This window comes from Acinonyx jubatus, chromosome A2 (genome assembly GCF_027475565.1).
Source record: "Acinonyx jubatus isolate Ajub_Pintada_27869175 chromosome A2, VMU_Ajub_asm_v1.0, whole genome shotgun sequence".
Taxonomy (NCBI): Eukaryota; Metazoa; Chordata; class Mammalia; order Carnivora; family Felidae; genus Acinonyx; species Acinonyx jubatus.
This window is the reverse complement of record NC_069383.1, coordinates 45563844-45582857: the sequence shown is the minus strand read 5'-3', so window position 1 is coordinate 45582857 and position 19014 is coordinate 45563844. Positions and strand designations below refer to the sequence as shown.

The 19014-nt window shown below is 40.4% G+C and overlaps 1 protein-coding gene across 9 annotated transcripts in view; it reads right to left on the bottom strand.

Annotated features, from left to right (window-relative positions):
• PDE1C (phosphodiesterase 1C) overlaps positions 1-19014 on the bottom strand; it is a 504797-nt gene that overhangs the window by 18787 nt on the left and 466996 nt on the right. For 7 of the 9 annotated variants that reach the window (XR_008296744.1, XM_027075220.2, XM_053218254.1 and 4 more), the window contains one exon: positions 1316-1384. The exons of 1 other annotated variant lie outside the window; for it this stretch is intronic. Coding sequence is in view for 7 of the 8 variants with exons in the window: in XM_027075220.2 (XP_026931021.1) it covers positions 1316-1384 (69 nt within the window). In the remaining variant the exon portion in view is untranslated. Of the gene's footprint in view, positions 1-1315; positions 1385-11514; positions 14921-19014 lie in introns of those variants that run through there. One more of the 9 variants, XM_027075226.2, reaches the window with a different exon arrangement.

Below are 19014 nucleotides of genomic sequence, written 5' to 3'. Positions count from 1 at the left end.
GGAAAACAGATTAAAAAATAAATAAAACAAATACAAAGTAAATGTGAAAATAATTTTGTCTAATCAAATTGGTAAAGCATTAATGTTAGCATTAGCAAGGGCATGGTAAAAGGCAAACTCACCACTAAAAGTATAAAATAATATTACCTTTATGGAAATCATTTTGACAATAATATATCAAGAACCTAAATATGTACATATTCTTTGAGCTAGTAATCCTACTAAAGAATCTATTCTAAATCCACACTTACAGACTCAGAAGATTTGGATACAAGACTGTGAGATTATTTATAATAATAAAAAATAACATAAAAGAGAAAGTTATCCATGAATAGATACATAAATTGTGGTATAATATGAAATGGAAGTCAGTCACTGAAATATTATTTAATATTTAATAATGGGGGAAATATAATATAACAGTAAATTTTAAAAGGGAAGAAACAAAATTCTCTGTAGAATATAATTCAAATCTAGGGGGAAAAAAGCATCTAATATAGACTGGAAGGAGCGGCAATCTTGGTCAACTCTAAGTGCTAGCATTATTAGCATTTTTCCTTCTTAAACATTTTATTATTTCTCAAATTTTCCCATGTCCATATTTACCTGCTTCCTCCCAAACAAGTTTTGCCAGATTTTACTTATAAAACTTAAAGTGTGGCAGAGAATGTAAGCCTATGCATGGAGACAGAATGACCAATAGGTGTTCCTCATATTACATAGCAATTACACAGGATCATTGTGAATGCTTAAAATTTTCTGGCAAACGTTAGATGGTATCCAATACAGACTGTACAGGACTTTCATCTCTCTCAATAGTGGAGATTAGCTATGAGTCAGTTCTATGCTAAATTCTCAAGCATTATTTCTAATCCTTACCGTCATGCAGACAGATGAGAAACAGAGTTCCAAGAAGCTGAATAAGTGTAGTGAGCTTGCACAATTTGAACAAGGCAAGGCTGGGATTTGAACCCAAGCCTCTCACAAAGACTCACACTCCCTTCCCTGTACCATTTGGCTCTCAAAGAAGTTCTTCCATAGCCTGCCCCAATGGACATCAAGGAAGAACACGATTCTACTCTTTCCATCAGTGAGCAGGAAAGATTGTGAACCAAATATGTGTACATAATGTGCATTCCAAAAGGAACATTACAAATGTTGACGACAGAGGCAAAGCTCTCTGATAATGTGGGGTGGACTAGATAGATAAGGGACCAGATTCCCATTTTATCAACCGTCAAAATCAACTCCTGAGAAACCAGTCCTTTCTGTCCCCTGTGATTGCTAAGGTCATGGTGCTGTGCCATCTACCCACCTGGCAAGCTAAGGCGACTCACAGAGCTAGTGCTTGGGGCTGGCGAGCCGTGGGAGCGCTTCTTGGTGCCTAGAAAGAGGAAAAAAAGGGGTAAGGAAAAGCAGGATTGTGGACAGACTTGTAGGACAGGTAAATGTTCATCTGAAACATTATCAAATAATCCAAACATTTGGGTCTTAAAACAACGTTTGGGAGAAGGTTGGGTGAGGTTGTGGGAGCAGCACGTATTCCATGATCCAAAAGAACCAGGAGCATAGCCTTTACCTCTGTGCGTGTGATGGTTCTCAGTTTCCTGTCCCCAACACATCACAGAGCAGAACCACACTTTAGAACCACCAAGGAAGTTTTCTAAATACACAGTTGCCTGAGCGCCACCCCCAGAGATTCTGTTCTCACTGTACTAGGGTGGAACTCTGGCGTCAGTATGTTTAAGTCCCCCAGATGATTTTATGTGCATCCAGGGTGGAAGACTGCTGCTGTGGAAGGGAAAGTTCTAGATTTAGAACCAAGGAAACAGGGGTTTGTCCCCAGAGACTTGACAGGCTATTGAACCTCAAACAATTAACTTGATTTTTCTGAAGCTCAGGTCTTCTGAAAAATAAGGGAAATAACAATGACATCAAAGTGTTCTGGCGAGTATGAAAGGGACCATGGTGTGTGTGCATGTGCAGGAGACCATACTAATGCTCGGTTAGTGGGGTCCATGGGCTCCCTGCAGCTGGCATCAAAACTCCCACCAGGATGGGGCACCTGGGTGGCTCAGTTAAGCATGAGACTCTTGATTTCAACTCAGGTCATGATCTCATGGATTGTGGGTTTGGGCCCTGCATCGGCCCCGAGTTGATAGTGCAGAGCTTGCTTGGGAATCTCTCTCCCTCTCTCTCTGTCCCTCCCCTGCTCCTATGCTCTCTCTCTCAAAATAAATAAATAACAACAACAACAACAAAAACATCCCACTGGGAAAGGGATTATCTATCTTCGTTCATATGAACAGTTTCGTGGGCCACGAGGGAATGACAAGGCAGACCCCAGAGTGAGGATCAGGAAGGAGAGAGAAAACAAAGGGAGGGCTGAGTTGTTGTGAAAAAGAACATTCACATAAACATATAAATAAGTATGTGTGTGTGTGAGTGTATACACACACAAGTATATATTTTTTTTATTATATATATGCATATGCACACAGACATGCATGGGTATACACATTCACATATATTGTGTATACAAATGTTATTTATCCACTCATTCATCTCTTTCTTTATTTTGTCATCCAGAGTGGGGCAAAAGAGGCCTGGACATCAGAATCCAGCAACACGGCAGACGCCTGGAGTCTGAGCTGGCAGATGTGTGGAGAGAATCCTTAAACAGAAGATATACATGATCCACTGTCATTTCTGTTACAAGTCCCCTGAACCTACTCCAACTTTCTGTAACATCTACGTTACACGCAGAGGCCTGATGTGTATGGAGGTTGTGTTCATTGAGAAATCGCTGTCTGACAGTCAACACAGTTGACTTCTCATCAGAGGAAGCGGGAACTTGGGGCCGGAAGTGAATGGGGAAACTCCCCCCCCCACCTCCGCCGAATCGCAGGTGAGATGTGGAGAAATACACTTGGGATGGTGTCTGAGAAGTTTCATTTTAGTCTTACAGGCTAGGGTACCACACTGATATTCTGTGTTATTGTTATTATTATTACTGGCAGTGGTAGGGACAGTAGTGTTAACAGGAGGAGAAGAAGCAACAGGAAAAACAGAAAACACAAACGAATCCAAATACCTCAGGGCCACAGAAACGGTTAAGTTGCAAGGAGGTGAGAGAAGCTACATCGGGCAGAACTTTACGTCCCTGTGGTTCAGGTCTCATATGTGCCCTGAATATCAGAGTTGGCAGGGAATGCAGAGGGCCCAATCCTGGCTCTGAGGGTGATTCAGAATTCCCTGAGGTGATTTCTATAAATGTGGCATCCAGGGCCCTTTCCTGAGCCTACTAAAGTGAAATACCCAAGGAATGGAGATAGATGTCTGCAAGTCAACAAGTTGCCCAGGTGGGTCTAATGACCACTGGTAGCATGAGGTGTCGCAGACACCCCGAGGTGAAAAGCCCAAAGTGAAACTCTGGGTCAGGACCAGGGCTGCCTCATTGCACAACTCCAGGGGGTGCCCTTCACAATGCATCCTACGCAAAGAATGGTGGGCCTGTGCATAGCAAGTCAGCTCTGATCAGGGGTACTACCAGGATGCAAATCCATGCCTCTAACCTTCTTGTCCAGAGCCACTTCTGGTCCACCAGAAATGCCTCTGTGTCCCACTGATCTGCATCTACACTGGGGCGCCAATGACTCAAAGCATTTATCCCTCCACTCACAAAACACCTTACTTGTCTCACTGTCCCCTCTACCGTAGGGCTTACAACAGCAGCGCAACATCAGGCTGTAGGAGTGGGCTGTCCTGTGCCTAGTAGGAGGTTTAGCAGCATCCCTGGCCTCTACCACTAGGTGTCAGTAGCACCTCCCTATCGAGATCTTCAAAAATGGCCTCCTGACAATGACAAATGTTCCCTAGGAGCAAAATTGCCCTCAGGTGAGAACCATTGCTTTAGGGTGGAGACTGGGTTCAGGTTTTTTATTCAGAGTGGTAATTCACAATTTGACCGCTTGGTCATTAATAATAGTCACTGTTGCACATCAAGTGGTTACTATGTTCTAGGTACCATATTAGCTATAATAATTAAATGTACATTAGTTATCTTTCCTGATAGTAACTCTCTGATGGTAAAATAATTCCCGTTTTATGGAATTATGGAATTTGGAGACGAAAGCTTTTGCACAAAGCTACTGAGTGGAGCAATACTTAAGCCAAGATCCTTCAGAGTTCAAACCTAGAGACACTTTTCCCTGTGACTCTTACTGTTTTTTGACTAACTCAATATCCAGGCTCCCTTCAAGTGCAGTCATACTAAATTTGCCTCAGGATAAGAAAAACCTAAACAATTATTTTAACAAAAAGGAAAAACAAAACGAGATTTTCAGGCCCAACCAAGCACTGGTGAGCCAGCATTTCCAGAAGGGCTTGGAAGTTTCACAACTGCCCCAGGTGATTCTGATCATCACGCAGGCTTGGAAAACTTTCTGCAATAGAAATTTCCTTGTTGTTGTCTCACTACTGGAAAATACGGCACTCTGCTTTCCACGGCTACTCTTGTGAACTTGAGAGATCAAACATAACGTTGCCTATGCGAGCCCTTGAAAACCTGCAAGGCACTGAATGACAAGCCTTCAGTGTTATTACCTGTAGAAACATTCGCTAGTACTAGGTGATTTCATACAAATGCTTGGTGCAATTAAAAGAAAAATGACTCACTGTGATTTTTTTGAAACCCTGCAGTTTGGTGGCTTTTCCTTGGGACAGGTTTTCATCCCCTTGGTATGGTCTTTGCAGACACTGAGTGACATGGGGACCTCTGGGAGCCTTGGGTCAGTGGAAAAGTGGAACCACAAGCCCTCTAGACATGGAGTTATTTTTTCTGTTTGCTGGATGAAATGCCCAATGTACCAGGAAAAGGGAGCAATCATCCACATCTCTCCTAATCATAAGTCACAAACAGGTAGCATGTGGAGACACATAAAATAAACCTGTTTGTGATTTCTCCCACCCTTTAGATGGCATCATGGACTATTGTGGGTGGTTAAGTTCTGAGTCAACCCCCTACTGGCTCCCCGTAAACTGGGGTTGTATTCCTGAAATCATTTTCCATCCCACAGCCACCAAACTTACCTATCACTTTACTCACAGTGCCATTTGTGGGAATAATACTCAACTCATGTAAGTTTCATTTTCTAAAACCCCACCCCTCCTTTGCTCCAGTTGCCAGAGAAAACACCAGAAACTGAGCTGGAAGATCTAGGTCCGGATCAGCTTCCAAATTGTGCCCTACTGTTCCATGCCAGCAGAACACCTTGGGACACATATAACTCTAGGATTTATCGTAGAGATCTACTTGGGAATGACGCTCTGTGAGTGATTCAGAATTCACTCTGTCAGAGCTTTTCCATCCTGGCTACACATTAGGATCATCTGGGGAGTTGTAAAGAAAATATGCTAAAACCCAGGCACTTCCCCCAGAAATACTGTTCAATCGGCCTGGGGTGGAGCCCAGGCCTGGGCAATTTTCAAGTTCCCAGCTGAGCCCACTCTACAGCCGGGAATGAGAAGCACACACTCAGTGAATACCTATAGAAGATATTTCTTTCGGCCATCAGACGAAGCGTTCTTTCTTCTGAACAACTGGTGTGCTTTCTCCTCAAGGATGATGGGAATCTTGTAAATGGCTTCTTTTCATTTTTATTCAGGTTTCCAGGAAACTCAGATCCAATTTATGAAATAACGCTGGGAACTGGGCAGGCCTCTTCAGCCTGCATGACTGCTTACTAACATTTGTCCTGGTTTGCTCCAACTACACTAGCTACTTTTTGCCTCTGGTTTTAGTTTGCTTTCTTAATGTCTTAAAAACAAATTGATTAATGATTTTAGAATTCCAAAATATTTTATAAATGAAGTAGGTAAAATGAAAACATGAATAATCAACCACATCAGGGCTGACATCGCCAAGCTTTATGTTCCTCATCTCTAAAAACTTAAAACCATCGATTTCAAGATATAATTGTGGGGATCGAGTAACGGTGCACATGTGGAAGTACTTAGCAAACTGCGCAGTGTGATATAGGGTTTATTATTAGTTTATGCTCGAAAGAAAGGGGTGTGTGCTTGAGTGTGTGTAAAGTAGCTAATATGTCATCTTTGGAAGATAAGCATTTTAAGGTCACAGATTACACTGTCCTTGACCCATGGCATGTGAGTGTTCAAAGAGTAAACAACCCAATCAGTCAGCTCGGGGCAGAAATGTCATCACTGCAGCTTGTGTGACTGGAAGGATCTTTTGACAAATGAATAGCTTTCAGATATTTCAAATTAATGTCCTTCGTTTGTTTAGCTAACGGGCAACGAATCCAATTCATCAAGAGTCTGGAGAAGAAGACACTGATGGAAGTGACACCCAACCTTGGGGCAGATACACACACCTAAGACTCAGGACAAGAGGTTAGCAGTAAACCCCAGTGATAGGCAGCTTGATGTTGAACAAACAATTCCCCTTCTGCAAAATAGGGTGAGCACCGCCAAGCCCGCTGGGAAGGGGTGTTTTAAGAGCCCTTGAGATCAAGTGTCATCATTAGTAATGGTGCCACAACAGCAATGTTGTTACAACACAAGCAGATGGATCCCACAGGCAGAGGTGGGTGCTGAAAACAGAAGTAGGAAAAGTGTCTATCAACCTACAGGGCATTTTCAATCCCTTTCTTTTAGCATTTTACAATGTCTGCCTTTGTGATACGCACAACCTCTGATCTCTATTGCTAAGCACATCCACCAACACCTTCTCTGTGTTTCACCCGGGGTGTGGCAGAGGGCAGCAAGCCGTTGCCTAATGCCTCAGAATAGATCACCATTTTTGCCTTTTCCCATCCTTGACAAAAGCATCAAGAGAAGCCCACGTTCTGCTCAGGGCTGTGGCATCACTGAAGGAGGCTGCATTGCTTCCAACCCACCCATACCTCCCAAAGAGTTGTCTTCCAGCAGCGTATAAATTAGGGCTGCACAGTCACAGTTAAATAACCCTCTTCCTCCCCCCTACAACCACCATCAGTACAATGCCTTCTTTGTAACTTGATCTCTGTTTATCACAAAGAACAATGCCCCAAAACACAAGAGCTACTCAGATATGCAACACTGTATGCTATTTAAATATGGCTGTTTTAATATTTGAATGTGCCTTGGAATTGGGCAGGCAAATGACGAGTCAAACAAACGTTCATAACCCTTGACCCAGTAACTATACATCTAGGAATTCATCCATTGGAGATATTCAAAAATGCTATAAAGCCTAGGAACAAAGAACTCCATTGCCACGTTGTTTACAATTGCCAAAAACATAAAATAAAATAAAATAAAAACAGGTAACTTAATTGTCCCACAGCAGAGAGTTGGTTAAGTAAACTGGACTAAGCCATGAAATGAAATATTCTGTTGCCATTGAAATCACATTAACAAAGAGCGTTTTTTAAATGGGACAATGCTGATAATCCAATGTTATGTGAACAAGCCATAATACAAAAGTAAACATACTGCACTCCATGGCCTCGATTGGGTAAAACACAATAGCAAAAACCAGAAGGCATTGAGGAAGGAAGTGACAGTGAATAATTTTTGGATAGGGCATTACAAGTGAATTTCATTTCATTATACTTTTCTGTATTTTTTAAAATGAGTAAAGTCTGCATTTGCTTTCAGAAAAAAAAAATTTAAAAATACGTTTCAATGCACAGCAAACAGCCACTTTGGATGAACATCACAGCCTCCTTTGTTAAAGTAATAATCCAGTGGAGTTACTATGCAGGAACAATACACAGAGGTGGCCCAGATAAGAGGGTGGGGTCTGTGTAATATCCTCGCCACCAGGAAAGTCCCTCTTAGTGGCTGGTTTGAAGGAGGTAGGCTCAGTGCCATCCTGTATGTAAACCACTAGTATGCCCACAAACAGGGGTAATGACTATTCCCTAGTCAGGCTCCTGATGTTCACTGCTGCAGAAAAAGAAAATATTGCCAGGTAGGCCTTTCAAGAGAAAAGAAAAGGAAAAAAAAGTCTGGAATTTGAAAACTGGCGTCACAGGATTGGAAAACCATGCCATCATATCCAGAAGAAAACTGAACATATGGAAGCCAGCTTAATTCCATGAATGCTGACATTTCTTATGCCCTGAGGAGCTTCTGATAACCATCCACCTCACCTCTCAAAAAAGATTATGAGATGTGATGCACTGTGTATATCTTCCAATGGGCAGGCAAAGGCACTTGGCACCTAGGTGTTATGTGGTGTTCGGAAGGATACAAAAGAGACAGATGGTTGAGTGAGTTTGGACAACCCATATCTGGGACAGAACACAGACAACAGCAAGAAAACATTAAAAGAAAGAAAAAACAGCATTTCAGTTTTCAAATTCCAACTGAGAGATGAACTCATTGTTTTTATTTGGTAATCGGAAGAACATACAAGTACTTATTCATTACTAGATGATGGGGGGAAATTATACATTGACAGACTGTTGGCCTCATCCATGAAATAAAGATTTACAATAAACACATCTTTAATTTATTGAGAGCAGTTTAGCATTTCTGTTTTACATGAATCTTTACGAATTATTTTTGCATTTGGAGATGTGATGCTATGGCATTTGAATAGTTTGTTTTAGTACAAACCAGCATCATAGGGAACAAAACACTCTTCTTTAGAATGGATGACCATTCTCTTGCCCTACGATATACAAATGCAAATCACAACCAGCATTTTATCTGCTAGAAACATATTTTACATTATGGAAGTACATTCTATCACTGCCATAAAATAAAGACAAGTCCATGTTACCATCTTCCCTTTTGAAAGAGCATTCTCAGGACATATCCAGAAATCTCTTCCTCAACCCTCCAAAAAACTACTTATTTGGCATGATTTGGATGGAGGTTTGGGGTTTTGGTTCTGCATGCCTCCCTCTTTTGAGTCTTTTTAGACATTCTTGGTATTAATCTAGACATCTCCCACAAATCCAGCTGAACAGCAGCAAAATCTAAGGCTAAGGAGATGAGCTGAGTTATGCATTCACATATGGCCAGTGCCCATATCAGGAGAGGATCTACCCACAGTGAGGGCATGGCATCCTAAGGAGAAAAACCCTGTGAGAGCAAAGTGTGCTCTACACTGAGGGAAGATAACAGCATTACATCAGCCTCAAAGTGGTTCACCTTGCTTTGGGTAACTGGTTTCCCATGAGACTTTCCTTTTTCCTGCTTCCTTTCCCCAGTCTATTCCCTACTCCCCACCTACCTACCCCACCCTTGGCTCCCAACATTTCCTCATGTTAATTACATTGGAACAAGATGCGTTTATTCCCTCCCCCCCCCCCCCCCAACACACACACCATTATTTTGTGTTTCCTTGTGCTTAAAGATACTACAAGCAGAATGGCTTGCCTGGACAGAGGCAAAATAAGGAATTTATGAAAGGTAGAAAAATGAGGGAAGAAAAGAAGGGAAAGGTAACAGAAAGGTATGAAAAAGGGAGAAGACACTTAAATTAGGTAGGGGGAGGAATCTGGCTGTACAGTGGGCACCGGAGCTGATAAAAACCTAACTGAGCTCTACAAATGAAAATAGCAAATATTTTTAAAAATTTTGTACAGCATATAAAATTGTATAAAAATATCATCAAAGCAAGAAAAAAGAAAAATGTATATTCTACAGTTCTATCTCTAGAATCAGTTACTAGACAATACTTATGGCTGTATATTTTTACTATATATCTAAGTATATCAGTGTGTGACTATATCTCTGTACTATCGCACATATAGCCATTCAAAGACAAGGACATTAGTATACAGATACCTACCCCAAGATAGATCATGACAGAGAAGCGAAGACTATACAACAATGTGCCTCCAGGGCAATCTTTTTAAAAGCCAATCCATAGCTACTGGGTTTTAATGGGTTTTATTTTAAATGAATTATCCTGCACCATAACCTGACAGAGAAATGTTTCTGCAGGTTCAGAAGCCAGCTCCTATGAAGATACATGGGTGAAGTTCAGGGATCATGGCTGAAGCTGACCAACGCTGAGGGCCTCCATGATGGTACTGAATGGTCTGCTCCAGACAGCATTTACCTCCCAAGGGAGGGTGAGTAAGTGTGCCTTGAGTGAGCTGAAAGGGCCCACACACCACCCCCTGCTTCTTCTGGCTCAGTGGAAAGCAATGTGGGCTGGCACCAAGTTCATTTAATGAAGCCAGCCTTTGCCAGCGTTGAGTCACTTCCACTTGGGAACAGAAACCAGAATAAAGGTAAATTCATCTCAAATACATCTGAAATATTTCAATGGAAAATGGGTGAGATGGTGGTGGGGATTAGTTAAAATAACCAGGAAATAAGAATGTTTAAACTGACGTTTATGAATTTTCCAGTCCAGACCTTCCACCGTGTACCCACTCTTGTTTAGTGTAAAAACAAGGTGTTCTTTCAATGAAACAATTCTTGATTATGCAGCCTTTCCTGGGAAAGGACCTAGTCTTTTACAAATGTCTAATGAGAATACCCAGAGGACTACTTCCCATTTTTCTAACCTCTCTGAAGCCAAATTAACTTACTCTGTCAAATGTCCTAGGTGGCTCTGTTACCATTCTAATTCTAGTGTCACCTCAATGCTCAGTGTCTTGACAAGAGGAAATCTTAAACAACTGAAATCTGGTCTTGGCAGGTAATGTGTCCCTGGTTCTCAGAGGGATGTTTCGTAGAAATATTGTGTTGTTCATTACATTTTTTTCATTAAGTTCATTTTCTAAGTGATAATGAGGCCTTTAACGATGGAGCACTGCTGATGAATCACAAGTATTACTTTCCATTTATTCATACATAAGATCCAATATAACATCGTTATCGCACCATTATGTTCCTTAATGTCCAACTTTATGCGGTTCAATGCTGTACCAACCGTAATATTGGCAGAGCAAAACTGGGCAAAGATTCCCCACCCTGCACATACAGAATCTCCTGTTTGCTCCCAGAGAGTCTATTTTGGATTTTAAATATTTCAACTTGGATTATAAATATAAATCCACTGGTATTTCATATAGATTGGTGTCATCATCCCTTTTAAAAGAACAATTTCAGAGAAATCCTGTTTTGTTTTATTTTTCTTAAATCCTAGAGCCATAGAGAAGTTTTTATTTTTTATTTTTTCACAAATTTGGCTCTGACAATTTCCCCCAAACTACTTGCAATTTCCTATCCCTTATGATAAGCTATTTGTGTCTCTAGGTTATGTTTGCATATACTTAGAAATTAAGCCTTTAGTGATATGCTTGGTATATAGGAGCTGCTGAATAAATGTTCAGGTAAATCTGAGCTTTGTTTGCACTCACAGGTGGAGGGTGGAATGCAGCGGGACAGTTGTGTATGCACTTCTTGAAAGCTGACTGAGTGTCGGGCCCTGTGGGGACCCCCCTGCTGCTGCAACTCCTGATGGGATATGTGGGAATCTCAGAATCAGAACAAAGTTTCCAACTGGAAAAAAAAAAAAAAAAAAAAACTTTGCCTGGATTCTTTAAATCCCCTTTATTTGGGACATAATACTGCACACATAGGCTTTAATCTCAGAATCTTCTCTATCTCATTATGAGAAAAAGATTTAGTGCTTTTTTTTTTCTTGTTTTCCCCCATACTCCATGGGGGACATTATGAAATCATTTCTAACATATAAGTCTCTGCCCAATGGTTAGGAATAGAAGAAAATATATATTCTATCTATCTATCTATCTATCTATCATCTAAACAAAAGTGATCCATAACAGAAGTGATACTAAAAGACCAGTATTCTTACTCCCAAACTATGGATTATAAAATTGGTCTCCATCTTTTTGTCTACATTCTGTCTCGTCCTGTAATAATGTTGCTCTTTACTTTTCGCTTTTCAAATTTACTAAAGGCGTGGTTCCAAGTGGAAAATATAATACAATGGCTTTAATTCAGCAAATGAAATAAACAGGTACACTCCATTGTTCTTTGGCTCTTAGGTGTTTAGATACTATTTTACTGTTTATGTATATCAGGTCCTTAATGGGATCCTGTCAGATGTTTTCAGTAGTTTTTAAAAGCTCCAAGAATGAAATGGATAATGGAAGAAAATCCATTTGAATTTAATGGGTTAGAAATGAGTCTCTTGCCTGCTGCCATAAGTTATTAGGGCTCATAACCTAAGAAAGGTTGGAGTGAATAAAAGATGGAACAAAGATCTCCCTATGGATGGATCATTATGCCATCAAAACATACCACATCATCAAAACCTGGACGTAGACAATTTGGTGACACAGGGACCCAAACGTTAGGGCCACCTGCACTGGAAAGCGTTCCGCCCAGGGATACGTAGAAATTGTGTTTTGTCCATGGTGGAAATGTCCCTACTGCTTTCTCCACACACTGGTCAATTCAGGTGTGTAAGCCCTTGCTTTCTATGTGACAGCCTAACACTAAGATGCCGTACTCCATGCAATGGAAGAATGTGTGTCCCTTATCACTGTTCTTTTGGAAGTTGTTTCAAGAGAACAAAAACACCACAGAGAATGAGCTAGAGCTTTGGAAATACTGACTTGTTTTATCAATGCTTTATCTACTCCAGTATCAATTCATACCACAATAATACATATATTTTTATTTTTAAAAAGTAGAATAATTTTGCATTTTTACTCAATGTCCCTTCAAACTACTTTTTCTGGACTTAAAAATGAGTTACATGGAGCTTTGTTTTTCCACACAGCAAATTCCAAGCAGAGTTCTCTACTGAAAGCAATTCTCTTCCCATTCTTTTTTAGCTAATGAATGACTCAAGGCAAATGAAAAACATTTCCATCTCTATAGGTGCTAGAAAAAATGGCTATATTCCTGTTTCTTTCTCAGATATTGTTTATTCTTACTTGTTAAGAGTGTAAAAAGGAAATTGTAAGCTTTCTATTTTGACTGGCTGCAAAGCTCTACATACAAAAATACAGAATAGAAATGTAAAAGGCTCCAAGATGAAAGACTGGACATGCACTGGTTGGTTGTATTTCAGTCCTATACAAAACCGTATCAGCTCAAAGAGCATAGTTTGCAAACTGATGTCCCATGGACTGAATGCAGGTCACAGGCATGCTTTTTTGGACCCACATAGTCTTTGGAAATTTCTGAACTCATTGCCAATATTTGAAAATTTGGAGAAAGTTTACATAAAATCCAAAGTATCTAGGATCCCCATTCCTACGCAACACTAATCCTGTAGCTGACTAATAATTGCCCCCTTTCGACAGCACACACCTCAACATACAAATGACTCCAATTCCTCACAGTCCCTCCTGTCCTTTCTGCCTTGCTACTGCCAACTGCCGTTGATCGCAAGAACATATTATATGGCTTGATCTACTCAATCACTTGACCTATCAGGCCTCTGCTTTGGATTTGTGACCACATTATTTACTGTGGTCACTGTTAGGAAAGCAGAGGGAACTACAGAAAAATATGTGTTATTACAATGCAAAATGTAAAGCTGACCAAAGAACTCTGTTTAAATGTCAGTACACAACTGTCATTCTATTCAGATCATTCTGTTGGGTAATATTTCAGAGAGGCAAGAGGCCCTGTAGACTACATACAGGGTCTCCTTTCTGTCTGAAGAAATAGCAACATTTTGCCTTAGGAATAGATTTTTAAAATGTTTTGGTGTTTTTAATGTAGAAATTAAATCTGCAATGGGGAATACGCCTAAGCCTACCTAGCTCTTTCTCTTCCTATTACTAATCCCACTCTATCACCAGTATGCTCATGGAGTTTCCCCTTGGGAAGGACTCAAAGATTCCTTTGTGAACCATAACCATTTTTAAGCATCAGTTTTATCCAAATCAAAGCATTTACACCCACAACATTACACTTCACTTATACTCCACTGGATTCCATTTCGACCTGGATTCAGGAAGTGTATCTTTATCCTTTTTCCATGCTATCTCTGTCCATGATTCTTACTTTTGATTTGTGCTAAATTGTCTCTTGTGTGATATTTTTAAAGACTCACTAAAATGAGAAGAATTATCTGACATATTTCCCTGATACTAATTCCCTTAGCACTTCCCTGAATAGAAAGAAGAGTGATCAAGTGAAACCATAAATATGCAAAAGAAGAGGGCCAGCCAGTGGTAAAAATTTCAGTAAGCACTTAGTTACGGATGATAACCAATGAAAGCAATGTGTTTCCAACCTAAACAGTATGGTCATTAGCTGAAACATTCAGGTTTATATTAATGAATGCAAAGATAAATAAAGTACTTACAAATAAAGAGTCCTATAGTATAATCTCTTTTAAAAAAAGAATCTCATATATAAATGGAAAGACGAGCATAAGAACAATTTTTAAGTATGAAAGAAAGTTGGAGAAAATGAATGTTCCTGACTCAGGAAAGGAACAACCAGAGACTGGAATCATCATCTTAGCTCTGATGGAGGGCCAGCACGGCTGTCTCCACCATCAGCAGCCAGTACAAAAATAACAATTTAAAGTAACAGCATCGACAGTAATAAAATGGCGATTACTGTGCATGTGACTTTTTCAGACCTCCCTCAGCATATCCAGGATGTCCATCCAGGCCAGACAGGTGCCTTGAAAGCCAGGGCATTGGCAAAGAATTCTGAGGAAGTCCCTTCATGTTTTGTTTCTGTTTGTGCAAAAATCTCGAGTTGTTTTATTTGCCTGGGGGAGGATTTCCCCAGAGTTCTTAGACCTCAAACCAGCTCCCAGAGAGCCATCTCTTGGAAGATGGCATAAGGCAAGGCCAAGTGTGGGGGACTTGTTTCTGAAAGTTGTACACCTTCCCCAGATATGGGTCTTTGTGAAGGAGAAGGAGAATGAAGAAGCTCAGCTAAAATGATGCAAGACATGGCAGCCTCTTTAATTGTATGTGAGGTGTGTTTTACTCTTCTGAATCTGAAAAAAAGAAAAAGAAAAAGAAAAGTGTCAATGCTGCCTTTCCCCCCTCCCCCACCTTCTCCACCCTCCAGGTCTGAGGAGAAGAAAAATCTAAGGAACAACAACAACAAAAAAAAAAAAAAAAAAAAAAAGAGAGAGAGAGAGAAGTATCAATTAAACATTTACATACTAGTCATTGCTGTCTCCTTTGTAGTACAGTTTGTTCTGTTCATAAAGGGAAACTCTCAGTGGAGAATTTTAAACACTGGTTACATTCAAAATCTTACCAGTTACTTTAAACTTGACTATCAAACATTTGGTTCCCTCAGTATGGATCTATGATACTTTATTTTTGACCAAGATGACAGGGACTGCCTTGTTTGGCCAATATGCTTCAGGGGTCAGTGGGACTGAAAGGAATCAGATTCACTGAATCCCAGCCATTTCCATACCAAAAGCAATGTTCCCCTCTCGGAATTTTTGCCCTACCCTTAGAACCTTCCCAGAAAAGATTCAAAACAAGACGTGTCCCAGCTGAAATCATTGTGCAGATGGGCAAATCAACTGACTTCTCTATTGGGCCCAGAGTGAGGTGGTGGAGGAAGAAGACAAAGATGGAAACAGGACTAAATTAATGGAAACAGACAATGCTGGACTTTTTTTTTTTTCATTTGGCATACCCTACCCCTATGCAACCTCACTGGGCTTGAAAGGAAACTCTAAAAAGCAAGCAGACAAACCAAAACCATTATGTTATTGCTTCCCCTAAGAGGTGCATGGTCTGCCAGCCACCATGCCTTGTAGTTAGACAGGGTTCTCTCCTGTGCAGGACTCCAGGTGGGAGAGGAGTACAGTGGCTTAGGCTTTATGGATAACACCATCACCTACAGAAATGTCAGGAGTCAACAGTGGGTAAGGAACATTTCCTATTCAACTTTAAAGACTGAGATACTCTCCTAAATAAGACTTAGTTGAAATTAGACAGCAAACTAGTCGAGAAATAGGAGAGCCCTATCTGATCTATTGTAATTACTGTCAACTCTCCATTTTCCAGGGGCCGTTGATCTAGCACTGCTGTTATTCCTCTTTCTTCATTCTGGTCCATTGTATGTTTACCTTCCATTAGCACCTTCACTTATTTGGGAGAAATACTTCTGGCCAATCAGTTTACTCTGATACTAGCTAGCACTGTCAGTGAGGGAAGTTGCCAGTTGCCTCCCTGCAACCTTCCAGAGGAAAGGGGTGAAAAAAAAAGCTGAAATAAGGACCGAAAATTTCCCCCTTGATTCTAATTATCTATGCACAATTTGTTCTGTGTGGAAGTTGCAAGACAGGACCCCTCCTTAGGGCTCTGGCCCTGCCATTATCAGTTTGGGGGTCATATGTAATGAGACTCCTTTTAGACAGTCATCATAGCACTAACCATCTTAAGAGATGTCCCCAGGTCCTTAAATACAAAACCAAATTTTATAATGATGATATAAGTTTGAGTTTGAGTTTTTAATGAATGTTCAATTGGTTGGAAGAATGCTAGGGACAGACAGCTGGGGACTAGGACACCTGTTATACCCAGTGAGCCTCAATTAACCAACAGGGAAGTGATGCACATCTTATTTCATGCAGCCTGGGTTAGCAGTGGCCAGATGTCCAGTCTGCTGGGTTCCAGAGATAGAAAGAAGGCCATCTAGGGTCTAAGTGGAACCCACAGGCCTTTGACAGAAGACCTTTCTCCTTTCCTATTCATTGCTTATGAATGAGATGAGAAGTGGCTGGCTGTAAATCTCCGTCCTCCCCTCCACAGTCTTTATTTACCCCTCCCCTCCACAGGGATGGAGGGGAGGGGTAAATAAAGGAAATGTGGGTTTAAGCTGCACCTGTGTTCATGAAGTACAGCCAACAGTAAAAGAAAAAGAGACATATGCTCTGTAGCTGGGTCTGTGACCTGAATGACTGTCACAGCCTTCCTGAACACATGCTCTCTCTAAAGTAGTTTCTGTTTATGAATCTTTTAGGGCACTTACTGTAAGGTCCTTCATATCATAGCTATCTGCAAGAAGATGTTCTACCCAGACGATAGACTCCTTGATGGCAGAGAATACATCATTTATCTTTGTAACTCTTTTTGCATATAGTACAATGCCTGACATATAGCACATGCTCAACCAATTATTGTGGTTTTTTTTTTTTTTATTTTTTTAAGTTTATTTATTTTGAGAGAGAGCATGATCAGGGGAGGGGGAAAGAGAGAGAGAAAAAGAATCCCAAGCAGGCCTGCACTATCAGTGCAGAGCCCAATGTGAAGCTCGAACTTACGAACTGTGAGATCACGACCTGAGCTGAAATCAAGAGTTGGACACTTAACCGACTGAGCCACCCAGGCACCCCAACAAATTATCATTTTTTTAATTGAAAGTGAATTAAATAAGCATCAGGTGGATGGAATAGATGCAGAAGCATAGTGATGAGTAAGATTTTCCACCTTTTTGGAAATCTGGACTTTCATAGCATGAAGTAAAAACTAAAAAGAAAATCATAAATCCGTTTATTTTATATTTTATTCAATAGCAAGGTGTGATATGTCAAAAATGTATATTTCCTGGGGTGCCTGAGTGGCTCTGTCAGTTAAGCATCTGACTCTTGATTTTGGCTCAAGTCACGATCTCACGGTTCATGAGATTGAGCTCCACTTTGGGCTCTGCGCTGACAGTGTGCGGCCTGCTTGGGATTCTCTGTTTCCCTTTCTCTCTACTCCTTCCCTGCTCTCTCTCTCTCTCAAAATAATAAACATTTTTTAAATATTTAAAAAAATATTTCCTTTGAAGAAATTGCCCCATTATGTAGACTCATCTCCCAGAGAAGGGACACCTGCTGTGTGGGCAGCTTTGACATGGTCTGGAAATCAGGCTTGCTCCTCACTCACTCCACACTTCCTCCCCTGAAATTTGAGTGCCTTATATTTGCTTTGTTGTGGTTTGGTTTTGTGTCTTTGTTTTCAATTTAAACTAAAATTGGATAAGCATTTTAAGCTAAAATTGGCTAAGACTACAGAGTATTATGAAAATAAGGTCCTGGAGACAAGATGTAAGTGACCCCTCTGTATTTAACTGAGATAAAGGATTATTTTTTGTTACAGGGTCTTTGAATTCCATTGATTACAAATCTATGTTGGCTTTTTGGAGGCCATGAAGAGCAGTTAAACCCACCCACCTTTTAATGATTGATAAACTGAAACGGAAAATATCTTCACCTAACTTGGGATGATTCAAGAAAATATCTAAGTAAGTGCCATCCGTCCACCCACCCCTGAACCAAAGACTTTTCTTATGTCTCACAAAAGAGTAGCCATGGAGGCTCTGAATCCTGAAGACATGCTGTATGAACTCATAGAAACATACTTACTCTACAGAAATTAATAACAAAGAATGTTTCAGCAACTTCATTTGGAGAAAAAGGAGCTGGAAATGTAAAACAGTGTGGTCCTGTTTATTCCACCCTTCCCACGCTACTCCTCCTACAGGTAAGTGGAGATGCTGTATGAAGCCATTTGTTTGAAAGATAATTGTTTTAAGAAGAGGCTTAAATTTCGATGTAACATGGTTCGACTCTAAAAAATATGTTTATCTGTCATAATGTTTATTCCTAGATCATCTATGAGGCAGCCCTCACAGGAATCTGGCACCAGGCTTGAAAAACAACTGTAAACACTTTTCTTTTTCATTTTTCTTGGGTTTGATTTTTTACAGCCTGATTCAACTATCATCCAAGCTTAATGAAATAAGCTGAGTTGGTTGAGAAGAGAGTTGGGATTCAAACCACATTTTCAGGTTCCAGAAACTCTACCATAGCTGCCTCCCTATGGAGTCGACTTTCTACAAAAATGACAAAATGATACAGTAAGCAACGGAAAGAACAAGTGTCGTAAAACGTAACCCAATTTTAAATGTCTAGTAGAATTTCTGTGGGGCTTATAAGTGGGTCCTGGTTTTGTTTTGTTTTTTAATAATGAAGAAACGCTAAAAACCAACCAACCAACCAACCAACCAAACAAACAAACAAACATTATTTTAAATACAGCTGTTAGAATTTATCCAGGCACAGATTTCACTGTTTTA